Source organism: Dasypus novemcinctus, chromosome 9 (assembly GCF_030445035.2).
Source record: "Dasypus novemcinctus isolate mDasNov1 chromosome 9, mDasNov1.1.hap2, whole genome shotgun sequence".
Taxonomy (NCBI): Eukaryota; Metazoa; Chordata; class Mammalia; order Cingulata; family Dasypodidae; genus Dasypus; species Dasypus novemcinctus.
In genome coordinates, this window is record NC_080681.1 from 117,790,203 (window position 1) to 117,808,542 (window position 18,340).

At 48.6% G+C, this 18,340-nt stretch overlaps 1 protein-coding gene across 2 annotated transcripts; it reads right to left on the reverse strand.

Annotated features, from left to right (window-relative positions):
• Positions 1–929: 929 nt before the first annotated feature.
• On the reverse strand, positions 930–16,178 carry NECAP2 (NECAP endocytosis associated 2). 2 transcript variants are annotated; one of them, XM_004460507.4, is made up of 8 exons: positions 16,035–16,178; positions 13,393–13,493; positions 11,340–11,444; positions 11,172–11,253; positions 10,173–10,281; positions 6,497–6,674; positions 2,954–3,038; positions 930–2,177 (listed from the first exon to the last, which is right to left on the reverse strand). In XM_004460507.4, exons 1-8 carry the CDS (start codon positions 16,124–16,126, stop codon positions 2,129–2,131), a joined length of 801 nt encoding a protein of 266 aa, XP_004460564.1. In that variant the 5' UTR covers positions 16,127–16,178; the 3' UTR covers positions 930–2,128. The 2 variants fall into 2 exon arrangements, with proteins under 2 accessions (XP_004460564.1, XP_004460566.1); XM_004460509.5 differs by having other exon boundaries at positions 15,946–16,166.
• Between the last annotated feature and the right edge of the window lie 2,162 nt (positions 16,179–18,340).

Here is an 18,340-nt window from a genome sequence, read left to right on the forward strand (position 1 = left end):
AGCTGCCACAAGGTGCTGCATCCTCCTCCTGATTAACAGTTCTGGGTGTGGTACCTGACGTTAGGGAGCATTAAGGGTAAACGATGGAATGGGCACCTGCTAGTGCTTTAGATGCCTCACCTGAGTGCCACTCAGAGGTTAAGCAAGGAACCTGCAATCGCACAGCTAACCAGGGCACCACCTAGAGGTCTCCAGAACCCAAACACTCACCTTCAATAGTATGTACTACCTCTAATGAAGGGTCTCCTCTAAGTCTAAGCTTTCTCATCCTGGTCTCCAAGCACTGAGAAAAAACTGATTCCAGGTGGGAAATAACAGGATATGAAACAGATGCAAAAATGGATACTACCCCTGAGAATCCTTTGATGTGACCTTACTCTTCTTGTTCAATGAGCATAAGGAATCCTCAGTTATTTTCTTTCTCTTAACAGTGTTAGCCAAAGTGGCTATTTCCAAACCAACAATAAAACCTGCACCTTTCTTACAGAATTCTCAGACATATTAAGTGCAGTAGCTGTTTCCTGTTTTTTTCTTCTTCTATGCATTTGATCACCCTTACTTCTTAAGGCAGATGCCTCCATGGGGAGGTCTTGGTGGTGGGAGGCAGGGACCTGCTCCCACTTTAGAAAGCAAGGAGCCAGACAATCTACTACATAGCCTTTTTTACCCAAGGCTCCACAAGGGAATTATGTACAACAGAAAATTCACCCAAGGACGGTGGAAGATTGTGGTCTTTTGGATACACAGCAGAGAAATGACTGGTTGCCTCAGGGCACTGGGGTCTCTTTCCCTCTGACCAGTCTAACACCTGGCCCTGGACTTCAAATGTGGACAACTTGTCAAGGATGAGAGCAGTGGCTGTAGTCTAGCTGTGGCATCCTGGACGGTTTAGCAGACATGGTGCCAAAAACACTTTCAGCTTCGGCATATACTGACAGAAGTAAAAATATTTATTTTATCTTAGAAATCTGGTCCCACAAAAACGGCAATACTTTTTTTTCAGTTCATGGTCTTTCTTGACCTTTCAGAAAAGAAATCTTTCTACTGAGAGGTAAAATGAGTCAATAAAAAGAATTTCCGATGTGTGCTCAGATAAAATTATTTCTTATGAACCAGTAACCCAGGTAACCTGACTTCCAGTTCGCTCCCAGCTCCTTCTGTCATTCACAGTCCCTGGAGAAAACAAAGTTAAGAGGTTGTCTGCAGACAAGGCACTTCAGAAAGCACAAAGGGGAGAGCCCACATCAGTCAGGAACTGCGCTGAGACCCCCGGGGCAGCCAGTGCACTAGAACGCAGACCCCCCCTCCAAGAGAACAGCTGCCACTCTCCTGCCCAAATACTGGTTGTTTCCAGCGCCTGCCTCAGCTCTGCACTGCCCACCCGGCTTGGGACACATGGCAAGCAGGCTACTTGGCAGAGATGAACACTGCTTCCTGAGGCTCGGGGGAGCCCAGCGGCTGGCAGGGAGGAATGCCTTCCGAGGCTCCTCTGGGACGCGATGCAGCAGTCCCTTTCGCAAAGACAAGGAGTTAGTGCAGATCAGCACCTTAGCAAAGCAAATATTAAAAAGAAAACAAAGCGCTGCTTAATACTCCCAATTTCCCTCCAGACTTCTGTTCAGGCTAAAGCCTGTAAGCCTGCTAGAAATCAGGAAGGAATCCTTCCTCTGGAAGGCACCTTGACTTAAGTGGCTCCAGCCAATGGGAGTGCAGAAATCCCCCTTCCAAACAGCGGGCACGTGACACATGTAAACCCTGAGGAGGGCCGATCTGAATCCAGGCAGCAAAGTCAAGCCTTTCTTTTGGGGCCTGTGTTTAATCCAGTCATTCTGATGGAAGAAGGAAGGTTTCAGAGTCTCGTGTCAAAGAGGAGAGAACAGGGATGAGGCTCCTGGGGCGTTTCTTGCTTTTCTTTTCCTGTGTTCTGGTTGCATTTTTGAATCTCAGGGACCAGCGTGATAGTGTGACAAGGTGCCCAGTCTGTCAAGGGAGCAGGCAAGGAGGAAGGAGATGGTCATGCTCCAAACACAGAGGCCAGCCAGGGAGTGCTTCCACCTCCTTCCTTTGGTCCAGCTGAGGCAGCTCCTTCCCAGAAGTTGTTATGAGGAAAAAGACAATCATGGCCAGGTCAGAACTGGACCCAGCCTGCGCCTGGCTGAGTCTGGCCGGAAGTCGACCTGTAAAGGGAAGATGGGGAAGGGTGGGGGAATCAGGCATTTGAAAAAACAAAGCAGATAGGAGGTGGCCTTTCTCTGGCAAAGAGAGCTCCATGAATCCAATCCCTGAATGTTCTGGAGCAGGGATCAGCAAACTATGGCCTAGGGACCAAATATGGTCCCTGCTTCCGTAAATAAAATTTTTTTGGCACAGCCACGCCCATCCATCCACAATTCCGGATGCTACAACAGCAGAAATGAGTAGTTGTGACAGAGACCAAATGGACCGCAAAGACTATATCATTTGCTACTTAGTCCTTTACAGAAGAAGTTTGCCCACCCCTGTGCTAGAGCATATAAACAATAGCGCAAGAGGAATTTAGCATCTTTTCACCAAGTGAAGGCATGAAATTTTATGGAACTAGAGAAGGCAAGAGACCTTGCCTCAGAGGCCCCGTGAGGATAGCCAAGGCTGGGTCCTGGGCCCTCATTCTCAGGTCAGTGTTCTGGGGTAGCGGGGACAGGGGGAGGCGAGAAGAGGGAGGGGCTGGGGACAAGCTGAAGCACTTGGTGAGGTGGCTTAAAGGACTCCATCTAGCAGTGGAGGGCAGCAAAAGCCTTCAGAGAGAAATGTGCAACCAAAGTGGGGACTCTGGGGATCTGTCCCCTGGTCAGCTGAAAATGTCCAAATTGCAGCTGTTGCTCCGAACACCAAGGAAGGTGTGTGGAGCACCCCAGGTTTTCAGAGAAAACAGCCCTGACCCCAGTCCCATGGCAGAGAATGGGATCCTCCTCACCCTGTGGACTTGGTAAAGTCTCCCCAGATGTCGGTGGTAGCAGCAGTGGCAGGCTTGGGCTGCGGCCAGGACACGGTGGCACCTCCTAGTGATGTCCCCAAGTCCAAGGGGCAAGGAAAGAAAAGGAGACAGGGGAGTCAGAGACTTATCCTTTCAGCTGTCTCAGTGACCTCCAAATCAGGTGACTGAGAAAGACACAGAGACGCACTTTGGGGCAACAAATTAACAGTGAGCTGCCCCATTTCCACCTTACTTTCATGAGCCCTTGAGGGCTCCTGGAGAAAAAGTAGAAGGCCACAAACCAGAGGTGGGGAGGAAGGGGTGGCAGTGAGAGTGAGTCACATATCATCCATCTCTCCTACCTGAAGCTGACTTGTTTTCACTGCCTGTGTTGGAAATCTGTCTACAGTTTACAATGCACTGCTCCGACTGCTAGACAGCGAATGCTCAGCAAAACCACAAGATCACCTTCATGCAACACCCACAAGTCAGTGCCTGACCCACTCAATACTGCTGAATGTGTACGATGCGCCCGGCAGGTGGCAAGTCCTGGGGACCCAGACTGCCTGAGGGGTTGAGGAGCACCTTCTGGGAGTGCTAATACCTACGTGCATCTGATCACCAAGGTGGGCAGCACGATGGGACTGCAGTGCCTGCTTTTCTGTTTTTTTCTGGCACCAATCCCAGTGCTGCCAGGTGTCCCTATCCCTTCTGAAGGCCCTGTGCCTGCCACATTCTGTCCTTCCACGGACATGCTAGGTCTAATCTGCTCTGGGCAGGGAGTCCAGCTAAAACTAGGGCCCTCAAAGGATTAGAGTTTTACAGCTTATCAAGTGCTTAATGTACATTATTGCATTTGACCTCATCACAGCCCCTGGGGGGAAAACAGGTCAAGATTAGCCCTGTAGGTGGCAGACTTGGCCCAGTGGTTAGGGCATCCGTCTACCACATGGGAGGTCCGCGGTTCAAACCCCGGGCCTCCTTGACCCGTGTGGAGCTGGCCCATGCACAGTGCTGATGCGCACAAGGAGTGCTGTGCCATGCAGGGGTGTCCCCCACATAGCAGAGCCCCACGCGCAAGGAGTGTACCCCATAAGGAGAGCCACCCAGCGCGAAAGAAAGTGCAGCCTGCCCAGGAATGGTGCCGCACACACGGAGAGCTGACACAACAAGATGACGCAACAAAAAGACACACAGAACAGACAACTGGGGTGGGGGGGAAGGGGCGAGAAATAAATAAATAAATAAATAAATAAATAAATAAATAAATAAATAAATAAATAAAAGATTAGCCCTGTAACTTTATGCAGATCACTAAGTCTCAGTTTCCTTACCTCTAAAATGGGGACAATAACAGTGACTACTTCACAGGACTGGGGTGAGGATTAAAGGAACTAACATACATGGAGTACTTAGAACAGGCTTGGCACACAGTGATGGTAATGGTGACAGTGCTAATAAAAAGTGAGAACTAACATTTAGCAAGTACTTAAAATGTTCCAGGGATTGTTCTATGTGCCATAAATGGATTTGCTTGTTTGCTCCTCACAAGAAACCTATGTTGAAGGTGTTATTACCGTCCCCACGCCACAGTTGAGGAAACTGAACAATTTTCTGAAGCTCACAGAGCTGATCGAGAATTTAAAAATCAGGCAGTCTGGTTTGGGAGCATATAGGAGGTGCTCAATAAATGACAGCTATTCAGGACTAAAATTTTTACGAAATATTTTCCACAAAATGTAAAACCATTTTGTTTGCAGACATTCTAGCAAGTTGCCTGTTGTGCACATCAGGACACTACGCTCTTGAGGGCAGGGACTTTGTGCCATTAGTTGCAGTACCCTCAGTGCCTGAAACTTCCTGGCACAAAGCAGGCTCCATAGTATGCGCCAAAAATGTACCAGCCCCTGAGGGCGGGGCTAGGGCTGAGAGCACATACAAAAAAGAGGGAGCACATTAAGAACACAAAGGGAAGTGGGTTTGGCTCAACGGATAGAGCGCTCGCCTTCCACATGGGAGACCCAAGGTTCAAACGCTGGGCCTCCTGCCCCACGTGGTAAGCTGGCCCACACACAGTGCTGATGCACGCAAGGAGTGCCGTGCCATGCAGGGGTGTCCCCCGTGTAGGGGAGCCCCATGCACAAGGAGTGCACCCTGAAAGGAGAGCTGCCCAGTGAGAAAAACGTGCAGCCTGCCCAGGAGTGGTGCTGCACACATGGAGAGCTGATGCAGCAAGATAACTTAAAAAAAAAAGAGCCACAGATTCCTGGTGCTGCTGACAAGAATACAAGCAGACACAGAAGAACACACAGTGAATGGACACAGAGAGCAGACAACTGGGGGGGGCAGGGAAGGGGAGAAAAATAAATAAAAAATAAATCTTAAAAAATAAAACAACAGAGTCCTGCCCCTCTTCCTGCCTCCCAGCCCCCACTCCCAGCAAAGCAGGTGGTCCTGTGACCCCACTCTGAACAATCATGGTTGAAGAGTAATTCCTGATGACAGCCAGGGCAGGGACTCCCTGATGGTCACCCCTGCCGTTCTTCTGGCCTGGGGTATTCCCCACAGAGCTGAGGTTTGAAGTGAAACCGCCAGATAGGGAAGCCAATGTTGGGGACTCTTGAGAAACAGGAAAGAAGGCTTCCTGCCTGGATCCTCCCCCAAAGAACCGGGGGAGGGCTATGTGGAGAAATGAGCAGGTGACATCAGCCAATCTGGCAAGACCATGTGAATCAAGCTGAGTTGGGCAGGGTGGGGAGGGAATGTGAAGGGCTGGCATCTCAGCACTGTCAAAGGCTAGCTCTAGACACTAACTTCTGGAAACCCAGGCTCTCCTTTCACCCTGTGACAAACACCAGCACAACCTGCTGGAGAAGCTGCCTTTCAGCTGCATAGCACCCCAACTAGGCCTCACATAGGAGCTTGCTCCAAACTACAGCTCCAATTTCATTTCCCACCACTCACTTTTGCTTACCTTTGGCTGCATCCATCTCCCCAAACACACCAGTGATTACATGTCTGAAACCTGGTCACACACTTCTCTCTGCTGGGAATGCCAGCCTCTCCTTGCCCCAATCTCCTTCCCTCAAGGACCAGCTCAAAGCCATCTCTCCCAAGAAATACCCCCAGTTCACACGAGAGGGAAGTACGTCTCACCTCCACACATTCGGTCTCTGTGGCCATGTATCACCTTGCCTATGAGATCTGAGCTCCCTGTGAACAGACTGTGTCTCCATCACCCACTCACTAAGTACCTGCAGAGCAGCCACTGAGAACCAGGAACTTAGGGCTGGTGAGTTCCCAGGGAGGGGCAGACACTCAGGAGGGGTAAACAGTGGGACACAGGGGAGCCGGGCAGTCCCTTATGCAGTGTGTGCAGATCACAGCTGTGGTGCCTACTCTTGAGTATGACATTCCTATGGGTACTAAATGACAAATCAGTGTGCTTGAAGGAGGAAACACTGTGGTGGCCCACCTGCCAGGGGATGAGGAAGACACAGATGCACATTCAACAGCAAGGACAGTCACCACCTGAGCACTGACCTGAACTGGGAGCAAACGCTGGGGGGGTGAGGGAGCCCCCCACAGATAACTGCTCCCCAGGGGGAGGAATCAGGGTGGAAGTTTTTGCCCCTGGGGGAGGAGGCAGCAGGTTCAGTCCTCCTGTGCTGGCAGGCCGGGAGCGGGGAGTGCCAGCTGCTCCTTCCTTCTTCTTCATGTTCTAAAGAGAAAAAAGGAATGCAATTTGGTCAGTTCTGCTCGAATTCCAGCTGCTATCAGAAACCCAGGAGCAAAGGGCCAATGTGGCCCTCAGGCACCAGTGAAGGTATAACCAAAAGATGGCCAAGAGCCACCTGGCACCTTGACTGTTAAGAACATACAATTCTAAAACTATCACAAATCTGACAGTTTTAAAACTAAGCACCTGGCTTCATTCATCATCAGGGAAATGCCAATTAAAACTACAACAGGCCGTTACATATCAGAATGGCGCCAATGAAAAACACCAGGAACATGGCATTGCTGGTAGAAGCATAAACTAGGAAAACTACTTTGAAAAACTGAAAGAATCTACCAAAGCTGAACACAGGAATGTGTGACCCTGCAATTCCACTTCTAGGCACCCAACAGAAATGCATATGCAATTTGAACATTCACAATAGCACTACTTGTAACAGCCCCAAACTGGAGCCTATCCAAATGTCCACCATCTGTTAACATGGATACATAAACTGGGTACACCTCACAATGGAATACCCAACAATGAGAATGAATAAATTACAAACAACAATATGGATGACTCTTACAAACACTACAATGAGTAAAAGAAAAGCCATTCACAAGAGTATAAAATAAGCAATTCAATTCATAACAGTCAAAAACAGGCAAACTCATTTAAGATGCTAAAAAGGGGAAAATGTGGGGGGTGGGGGTGGGGAGTACGTGGGAATTCCCTATACTTTTTCTTTTTAATATTTATTTTTTATTTATTTCTCTCCCCTTCCCTGCCCCCCTGCCCCAGCCATCTGCTCTCTGTGTCCATTCATTGAGTGTTCTTCTGTGTCCGCCTGCATTCCCGCCAGCGGCACCCTGAATCTGTGTCTCTTTTCGTTACGTCATCGTGCTGCATCAGCTCTCCATGTTTGCGGCACCACTCCTGGGCAGGCTGCACTCTTCTTTGCGCTGGGTTGCTCTCCTTACGGGGTTCACCCCTGCACGTGGGGGAGCCCCACGCAGGGACACCCCTGCATGGCATGGCACTCCCCGCGTGCATCAGCACTGTGCACGGGCCAGCTCACCACGTGGGCCAGGAGGCCCTGAGTCTGAACCCTGGACCTCGCATGTGGTAGGCAGATGCCCCAGCTGTTGGGCCAAATCTGCTTCCCCCCTATATTTTTTATGTAACTTTTCTGTAATCTCAAACTTCTCTAAAAAGAGTTTATGTATTAAAAAATAATTTACCTGTATAAATTGAAACTTTAAATGAAGAGGAGGATTAAATAAGAACATACATATTAAACCAAGTACTAGAGAATGCGAAGTACGGTTGTGTTGTCACTGGAGGTAGAGAAGGAGGTGAAATATTTATAATCAACCAGGTTGAGGTACTGGGTGATTAAATACTTTAATCTCTATGTAAGTATTACACATGTATATATTGCACATAACAAGGACATGCAATTATTAAAATAGTATAAGCATGTATTGATTTATTCACAAAGTAGAAAAATTTCACTCTCCCATCTTTTCAAATAGTTATATAATTTATAACGAATTGGTCCAAAGAAAGAACATATTTGCATCTTTAGTAAAAGCCATTAGCTGTGGTTTTCTTTAGATATCAAAATGAATTCTATTCATTCAACTTGCTTTTCATTTTCTACTTTTGGGAAAAAATCTTTTTGCCAGTTTTTCATCTTTTACACATAAAAATAGTAATTTGTTTTTGCTTATTAATAAATGAAAAGCTATTTCTTCTCTAAGATCTAAGCATTGCTTTAGTTGTGTCCCAAAATACTGATACGTAGTATCCTAATTATAGTACATTTTTATGTCACCTCTTATTATAGTCTTAATCATCTGTATGCCTTGCTAATTTCCATACAATTGGATATTAAAATTTGTTGTACTAAAAATACACTGCATTCAAAGGAAAACAAAATAGGCAAAAATCTAAGGAGTTCAAAGTAAAGACAGTGGTTACTCCAGGTAGGGAGTTGTTTCCAGAGTGCTGATAATCTGCTTCTTCATCTGGGTGCTCATTTATATGAGTAAGTTCTGTTTTTAAAATTCACGGAGTTCTGCATTTATGATTTGCCCACTTTTTTATGCATACTATACTTCAATAAAATGTTAAAAAATAAATACCCAGCACTAAGCATGAGCCAGAAACCAAAGCAAGTTACAAAGATGGAGATGCGCAGCTGCATACTTGTAAGGAAAGCAGGCACCTAATCATAAATGGAAAGACCAGAGCCATGAAGTCCAAAGATCTAGCCTTCTGAGTTCTGCTGTGCCAGCCATTTCTAGTTCTATGACCCTGGGCAAGGTCCTTAACCGCTCTGAGCTTCAATGTCCTCTTCTATAAAAGGAGGAGAATATTTAATGCATGTGAGAAAGTGCCAAAAAAACAAAAAAACAAAACAAAACACTACCTGGCACACAGCTGATGTTCATTAAATGTTAGTTTCCTCCAATCAAGAGAAAGAATCACATCCCAACCAGTCCACTGGATTTGACCTGTATTTTCTCTTAAGGCCAGTTGGCCAACTTCAAAGGCCCCAAATCATCACCAGCATGAAGCAGAAAAGAGGAAAAAGAGATAGTAAATAAGGAGTGAGAGCATTATTTTAGGATTACAAAGTTTCTTCAAAAAAAAAAAAAACAAACCAAATCCATTTGGTCCTTGATTTCCCCAAATCATGGCCCCAACTCAATCTCCTTACTCCACCCTACAGGCAGATAAAGGTCAAGTCTTGGCAATCCAGCCCACCCCAACCGTTTCTTGTTACCAAAGGGACTGGATGCTGTAAGGAAGGGGCAAAGAAGGAGGCAACAGGGGAAAAGCCAGATGCAGGGCAGCTCAGGACGGAGACACAGGAGCCCAATCAACATCAGCAGGAGCTGTCTACCCACAATCAAAGGCTCACCAGCCAGTTACCCAGCACACACCTCGATGTCTGTCCTGCCTGGAACTCCCCAAATCTTTCTCACTCAAGGCACAAAGCCTGGCATTGCTTGGGATGAGCACACTGACCTTTCCTAACCTACTAGTGTAAGAGCCAGGACAGAAACACCAGCTCTGGTGGCAAATGACTAATTCTTCTTCTCAACCCAGAGCCTTGCACATGCTGTTCCCTCTACCTGAATCAGCCTTTGACTCCTCTTCACTTGCTTTCAGACCATTTCTTCCAGGAAGCCTTGATTCCCCCAGCTGTGGGCTGGGTGCCCAGCTCGAGTCCCCAGCACCCAGGGCAGCCCTTACCATCAAGTTGTAATCACATCTTTACTTGCCTGACTTAGCTCAACTCTGAGCTATATGAAAGCAGAGACCTTTTGTTCACCCCTGGTATAGTACCTGGCACAAGGCAGCTGCTCAAGAAACATCTGCTAAATCAAGGGAATGAACTGTGAGAAAGGAGTGACATGCTCTGGGCTGGGCTGGCTTTGGGTGGGCACAAGGATCGTGTGACCATGGTCAAGAGAGGGTGGGACTCACCGCAATGTTGATCTTGATGGTCTGGCCCTCCTTGAAGCCCAGATCCAATTTGGGGCCTTGGTCTGGGTTCTGGGCTTGTTTTGCAAATTCACACTGCTGTTTCACCCACCTGGTGAAAGAAGAGGGAGAGAAGGTAAGGGAGGAAACCAGCTGCCCTGCATTCACCCACACACTCACCTGCTACCTACCATTGACCTAGGATAAAACTTACTGAAGTGGTACTGGGTGGCAGGAAGTATAGGCTTGGTTAAGCCTGAATTCAAATCCTGGTTCTGATACCTAAGTAGCAGCATGAACCTTCAGTTTCCTCATCAACAAAATAGAATGACAATTCTGTATGTCGTAAAGACTGCTATGAGAACTCGATGAAATCATTTAGGTAGAGGGCCCTAGCTTACCATCTGGCACTTGCTGGCCTTCACAGATGCTGAAAAGCTGACCCTCTCATCCCCAGCACTTGGCATGAGAATTAAAAGGACAGTCTCTGCATTTCCCCAAAAGGCTTATAACATAGATTTTAAGACAAGACGCATGCCCAGGGAGGAGAGAGAAGCATGATGAGGGAGCAGGCTTTAAGTTTCATAAAAGACTACCAGGGCATCTGGTGAGTGGCGTAGGAATCCAGCCCCTACTTTTACAGGCTGCCCCTGGAGCAGGCCAAGGAAGGCCAAAGGACCCTAACAGCTTAGGCTGCTCGGGGACATGGTAAGGGAAGAGAAATGACCAACACCTGGATGGCCAGCTGCTTGGGATGGCAGAGATGGGCCTCAAGAAAAGCAGATGACTTAAAAGCAGAGATGAGGACTGAGATGAGGACTGGCAGTGGAGAGAAGTGGAGAGAAGAGAGACCTGCCTCAAAGGAGAACTCCAGAGTTTTCCTGAGGCTCTGATGGCAGACAAATCACATACAACCAGCCAGGGTTTCCTAACCTAGGAAAGCATTCTGTCCCGGGAAAGGAGGGAGGAGGCGTGCGCACAGGTCTCCTGGGGACCACTTACTTGAAATGGTCCTGCAAGGCAACGTTGAAGTCAAAGGCATCACCTCGGTCCGCGAAGCCAACTCCAATAAACGCTCGTCGCCCTGGGGACAAGACACGATCAACCCCACATTCCAGAGGCAGAGGAAACACTTTCTCAAGAGGGGGAAGCACCAAGGCCCACACGTACCATTTCCATCTTCAATGCGGATAACAAAGTACCTACTGGAATCCGTCACACTCTCCACAGCTGTGCCAGGAAACTGATCCACTGGTGCCTGAGCAAAGAGCTCCCCTGAAAGCATAAGACAGGGTGAGGCTTGGGAAACGGACTTTGGCCCAGTGGTTAGGGCATCCGTCTACCATATGGGAGGTCCGCGGTTCAAACCCCGGGCCTCCTTGACCCGTGTGGAGCTGGCCCATGCGCAGTGCTGATGCGCGCGAGGAGTGCCGTGCCACGCAAGGGTGTCCCCCGCGTGGGGGAGCCCCACGCGCAAGGAGTGCGCCCGTGAGGAAAGCCGCCCAGCGTGAAAAGAAAGAGCAGCCTGCCCAGGAATGGCGCCGCCCACACTTCCCGTGCCGCTGACGACAACAGAAGCGGGTGCCGCTGACGACAACAGAAGCGGACAAAGAAACAAGACGCAGCAAACAGACACCAAGAACAGACAACCAGGGAAGGGGGGGGAATTAAATAAAATAAATAAATCTTTAAAAAAAAAAAAAAAAAAAAAGACAGGGTGAGTCTTGAGCCTCCTCCCAGCCTGACATTTCTATCACACTACTGGAGCCAGTCTTTATTCCAGTGAAGTGACCTGCTGAGCTGAGAGAGACCTTCAAATCTCACTTTGGGATTCAAGTCAAACCTATTCTCTATTCTTGCTAAAAGGAAGACAAGGTTTTAATCCTTTGTTTCAATACCAAGCATTTCAAAATCAGATTACATGAAGCTCTTATGAAATGCATCCTCTTGTCAACTGCTGCTTCCATGGCCCAGGGCAACACACACCTCCATGTGGGCATTTCTGTATGGGACATTTTCACGTGCGCTGATGTCTTTTGGCGCTTTACATATTTAACCCCACCACAAAGACTTATCCAGTCCCAAATGTTAGTAGTACCAGGCTAAGAAACCCTGGCCTAAATGATAGAATCATTATCTCATTAGCATGAGATGAACATGACCCCAAGCTAAGAGGAACTAGAAGACTCAGCCCTGAGAAGTAACTGTTTCACTAGGAGATATATTAAAATAATGGCTTCCAAGGACCCCAGAGGACACGTGCTGCTTTTTGCCTGGGATGTTCTTGCAATTCTCACAGCCAGAAATCTGTCTTAGCCACAGCAGCTCCTCTTCAAACTCCACTGCAGCCAATACTCACCCTGCCAACCCTACATTCCAGGAGAACAAATCAATGTTTTTAGTCACCTTGCGGGTTCATAAAGTTTAATGGATCCAACAACCTTGTGAATTAGGGGCTAACGTCATCCCCAGAGGTCAAGGCTTGCCCAAGGCCCCACAGTCCAGACCAAAGTGGACCATTCTGCAAAGCAGCCAGTCCTGCCTCTAAATCTTTGCATTCTTCTTCCCCACACAGAGAAAACCTTTACACATTAAGAGACAAATGGCCAAGTGTTGTGGGACATAATGAGCAGTTCCTGTGCCCAAGCCACTCTGGGCCTCAGGCTGGGCCTGCTCCCAGCTGTACTGCTCTCCACAGCTTACCCAGAGGCAACAGAGGCCTGGGACTTCCAGAGAGATTTCCCCAAAGGCAACATCTTCCCCAGCACTGCCCAGCTTTGCTTGTCCTCCCACCACAGAAAGAGCAGAGCAGAAGTTTCCAGCTTCTTCAGTTCATGGGTGTGGTCACTCTGGGGAGTTACCACTTAGTTGATAAACAGAATTCCTGAGTAAGAACCAAACTCAGCAGCAGAGGGCTGTGTGTTTTCTCACCCAGTTTGTCCTTAAGGCAAGCTCCAGGGCTTCTGACTTGGGACCAATCTGTAGGTCTCCTGTCCTTTATTTCCAAAATTAGTATTTCCTAAGGACCTCCAAAAGGAACAGGTGCTTCTTGACAGGAAATATTCCTTTTTACACCTGGAGACAGCCTAAGGTACACTGGGGTCTCTGATTTGCTGGGCAGGTTCCCATGGCCCTGAGCAGCCTGGCCAGCCCCATGCTGCTTCTCCCTTTGCAAAGCAGGCACAATGGCACCACAGCCCCACACAGGCCTCCCTGCCTTTACCTGAGGTTTTGTCCTCCAACTTGATGTAGGCCATCTGCCCCTTTGCAGTGATCCGCAGTCGGCCACTCCATGATGGCTGGTCCAGCTGCCACTCTGCAGCCCTAGGGGACAAAAACCAGAGTTGCCACCAATGCCCAGGGTGAGAATGGGAAGAACATGTGGGCTACCTGGTCTAGTTCAGAGGATGGCAAACATTTTATGTAAAGAATATGACAGTAAATATTTTCAGCTTTGTAGGTTTTATGGTCTCTGTTGGAACTACTCAACTCTGCTGTTGGAAGAGCAAAAGCAGGCATGGGCAATATGCGAATGTGTTGGTGCTTTAAGCATTTTAACCAAATATTTTCTACAGAGTAGGCTATATTTCAGTAAAACTTCATGGGCAATGAAATTTGAATTTCATGTAATTTTCATGTGTCATGAAAAAAATTTTTTTTAAATTTCTCTCCCCTTCCCCGCCCCCAGTCGTCTGCTCTCTGTGTCCACTCGCTATGTTTCTTCTGTGACCGCTTCTATCCTTATTAGCAGCATCGGGAATCTGTGTTTCTTTTTGTTGCATGTCTTGTTGTGTCAGCTTTCCGTGTGTGCGATTCCATTCTTGGGCAGGCTGCACTTTCTCTCCCGCTGGGCGGCTCTCCTTATGGGGCGCACTCCTTGCACATGGGGCTCCCTTACGTGGGGGACACCCCTGCATGGCACGGCACTTCTGGCGAGCATCAGCACTGTGCATGGGCCAGCCCCACATGGGTCAAGGAGGCCCGGGGTTTGACCCGCGGACCTCCCATGTGGTAGGCGGACCCCTTATCCATTGCGCCAAGTCCGCTTCCCACAAAATATTCTTTTAAATTGTTTTCAATCACTTAAAAAGGTAGCAAACTACAACCCACTATGTTTTTTATGGCCCACAAGCTAAGAACAGTTTTTAGGAAGTAGTTACTGGGGCCTGTTGTTTCTGTTCAAAGACAGTCCTAGGTTACAGGGTCAGAGCAACCATTTGGGACTACTGAGACCTTTTGGAGGAAAAGGACACCGGATCCAATTACTAGTAGAAAGAGAAAAGAAGAGCAACAGTACACATGAGAAAAGTGAACAGGTGTTCAAAAAGTATATTCTCAAAGGTATCATAGGCAGAAAGAAACCCAAGAAACCAGGGACTTACAGCAATTGACTCTTTTGGCAACATTCACATTTTAGTTCTAAGAAGGAGCACTGTGAAATTCCCCAAAACACTTTGGGTGTTTCCAAGATGGTTTTCCTGGAAGTTCCTAAACACATGCTTGTTTACACAGGTTATTCTGAGGGACACACAAAGGCAGACTCTCAATTCAAAGGTCAGCAGACTCAGTTTCAGTTCCACTTCCTGGGGAAACAGGGCTTAGATTTAGGCTGAGCAGAGCTCCGAGGCTAAAGTGCAGAAGCCAGCAGTTTCCTCTATGCCAAACTAGACACATCTGACATCTGGTAACCTTGCTCTCTGGAGGACCGGGAGGGACCAAACCAATCCTATTAACGACCAACAGGGGATGGTGTAGATGCCCATCCCTAGTTTGGTGGCCCATCTCCGGTTTGATATTACAGGGAGTCAGCTTTATTTTTAGGGTGTATAGAAAGTAAATGCGTTTTTGTTGTTGCTATTATTTTCATACTATTTTAAAATTACGTCATGGATATGGCAGGCATTCCATAAACGTTTGTTCACTAGAAAATATACCACAAGGCCATGGTAATACAATTGGAAAATAACAAAGGCCAGAAATGTGGACACACCCATACTCTTGTGGCACAGGCCAATCCTGTTATTCCCATATAATTTGGACCAACACACCCCTCACCACCACCTGATGGCAACAAACTAGCCTTAGGCGGCTGTCTGTATCAGGTATAACTTTTATGAATCTAATACCTACTGTCATCTTTTGATGGGCAACATGTAGTGGTAAGCCGGAGCAAACAGTACAAAAGTGTACACAATGAAGGGAAGTCTCTTTCCAAACCCGTTCCCTTCCCCTAAGGCAGTTTCCTGTGTTCCCTTCCAGAAATACTATAGACATTTACAAGCAAAGGTGTGTTTATTCGCCTCAGGTCAACATTTCACTAGAGAAATGCGACTGGATTTCACTCCAACTCTACAGGCGGGGTTCAGGTGTGAGAGTCACGCGAAGGGAGCTGGGCAGGGAGGGGTCTCTGGACTTGGGTCATCAGTTTAAAGCTCCCCCGGACGGGTCCTTTGGGTCGGTTCTGGGCTTCCTCCCTCCCCCTAGAGGATTTCCGTCTGTGATAGGTCCCCTCCTACCTTAAGACTTTTCGAGGATCCCTTCAAGGCCATCGGTAGGTGCAGAAAGAGAAAGGTCTGTGACACCACCACGCCCAACCAAGTTTAGGGTACCCGACGGCCCGGGGAGGTCCCCAAGGGTTAGACCCGGCTTCAACCCATTCGCCACCGCCGGGAGCCCCGTGCGTCGGACTGAGACGGCCGCAAGTATCAGTGTCCCTCCCTGCTCTGGCCTCGCAAATGGAGGAAGCTGCACCGTTTTCCCTCCCTTCGCCCCTAACCTGGCCGGGTCTGTCCAGCGCTCCCACAGTGTCCAGGGGGCGGGGAAAAGTTAAGTCGGATATAGCTCGGCCCAGTGCCGGGCGGTCACCTGTAGCCACGGTTGGTGGCCCGCGGCGGAATTCGGTAAACGTGGATCTCCGGCTTGACACAGAGAACCGACTCATACTCGCTCTCCTCCATCTCGACGCCCGGAGCCCGCCGGACTTCCGGCTCCTTCCCTAACCCGCGGCCGGAAGCGGGGCGACTCTATGACCAGGCTCTGGCTAGAGCGGCGGCTTGGCGGCCGCCGCACTTTGCTGCCCGCGCGCCCTCTGCTGGAGGCCATGGCTCAAGACACGCGGCGAACGGATCCCAAGGGTCCCCCTGGCTGGCTGGCTGCAAAGAAAGCTTTAAATACAGACCTCACCATAATCCAGACTTGTGTTTGTGGCTCATCCTTCCCGCCTCTACTGCCGCCTAGGGGCACAGTTGACTGAGATTCAAAGCTGAAGCTACACACACACGTCACACACAGGGTCTCTTTCCTCCATCTTTGCCTCTGCTTTCTCTGAGCAAATGTCTTCCCTTCTGACTCTATACAATTCGACTGAGGCTTCTCCTGGAGGAATGCTTCCGTAACCTACCAAACTATGTGGGATGCCCCTCCCTGCCCTCCCACGGCCCTCCGTGCTTCCTCGGTGGTGATGAGACGCGTTAGTATTGTGAAAGGCGGAAGGCAGGGAGGCCGGCGGACACCGTGGCCCGCGGACCGCACGGCGGTGAGACCCCACCTGGAAGCCTCCTGCGGCATCCAGCAAGACCCTGGCCAGGGGAATACCATTTGGAAGGAGAATCCCGTTGGGGGTCAAGGGAAACCCTGGATACCCTTAAAAGGCCTCACTATTGGCCCCCCGAGAACGGAGGGTGGGCAACTAATCAGAGCAGCCAAGAGCTTGGGCTCCTCCCCCAACGTTATGGAGGGGGAGGAGGAAAGACTTTTAAAACGCCTGACCTGGGGTCCCATGCGCTCCTCTTACTCTGTAGCATACCCACGATTCACGTCTTGGGGCTCTGTACTTTTCTCATTTTCTTGTTTTTCAATAAATTCTTTTTATTTTTTAAGGTTTATTTTATTTATTTACCCCCACACCCTGCCCACCCACATTGTTTTGTGCTCCTTGTCTGTTCATCTTCTCTTTTAGGGGGCCCTGGGAACCAATCGTGGGACCTCCAATGTGGGAGAGAGGCACCCAACTGCTTGGGCCACCTCATCTCTCTGGTTAGTTGTGTCTCTCATTGTTTCTCTTCTGTCTCTTTGTTGCATCATCTTGTTGCATCAGCTCACTGGGCCCACCCATGGTGCCAGCTCACCTTCACCAGGAGGCCCCAGGAATTGAACCTGGGACCTCCCATGTGGTAGACGGAAGCTTAATGGCTTGAGCCGCATCTGCTTTCCTTAATAAACTCTTCACTCCTTTGCATATCCTGTGGCATGTCCTTCAATTGTTTTATGCAACATAAGCCAAGAATTAGAAGCCCAGAACCCAGAGCTTTCTGCTAACAGTAACCCACCTACATGTCCAGGCCCACGTGGCCTCGTTTTCCACAAAGAGTTGCATTCACAGAGGTCAAGATTAGTCCTTTGAAGTAGGTAACTTCAAAAGAATTGCAGTTTTGGATTTCTCACAGAATATTATATTCTCATACTCCCTTCTCTTGCCCTACTCTTCTCATTCATTCCACAAGTATTGATCACCAACAATGTGCAGGCATTGTGTGGGGCCCACATCTCTACCTAGAGACGGCAAACTCTCTCCTGCCCCCTCCCATCCCATCCTCATCTCTGAACATGCTCTTGCTTCCTTTTTACAGACTCTGTGTAAGTTTATTATATGGAGCAATTTAACTTCTCTCTTTTTAAATTGATTTAGCCTCTCTTTTCAACTTTGCTCATTTCTCTGATTCTTCAAAACAAGCAATAAATTAAGAAATGACCCAGAAAATGAGAATTCTTCCTCCTAGCTCTTTGGTCCTTGTCTTAGTCTGCCAGAGCCACTAGGACATATAGCCCACACTAGGTTGGCTTCAATGACAGTAATTTATTGGTTCACAGTTTCAGAGGCCAAAAGTCCCAAACTGAGTCAGCAGCAAGGCCACAGGCAGCGTTCTGGTGATGGCGGTCCTCTGCACATAGCTTTGCTTCATTCTCTGCTCCTGTGGCTCTCTCAGACATCTCGCTTCTCTGACTCTGGCCTCTTCCAGTTTCTGGTTTCTCCTGGTTCATTGCATCTGAATTTCCTCTCTTTATAAGGCCTCTAGCTACATGGGTTAAGACCCACTCTGGGAAGTGGACTTTGGCCCAGTGGTTAGGGCGTCCGTCTACCACATGGGAGGTCCGTGGTTCAAGCCCCGGGC

Excerpts from the sequence above, each read along its gene's own strand:
- NECAP2 (XM_004460507.4), bottom strand. The coding sequence starts at position 16,126 with ATGGAGGAGAGCGAGTATGAGTCGGTTCTCTGTGTCAAGCCGGAGATC. Across the intron at positions 13,494-16,034 it reads GCCACCAACCGTGGCTACAG|GGCTGCAGAGTGGCAGCTGG; the intron begins GTGACCGCCCGG and ends TTTGTCCCCTAG. Across the intron at positions 6,675-10,172 it reads CCATCAAGATCAACATTGCG|AACATGAAGAAGAAGGAAGG; the intron begins GTGAGTCCCACC and ends TTTTCTCTTTAG.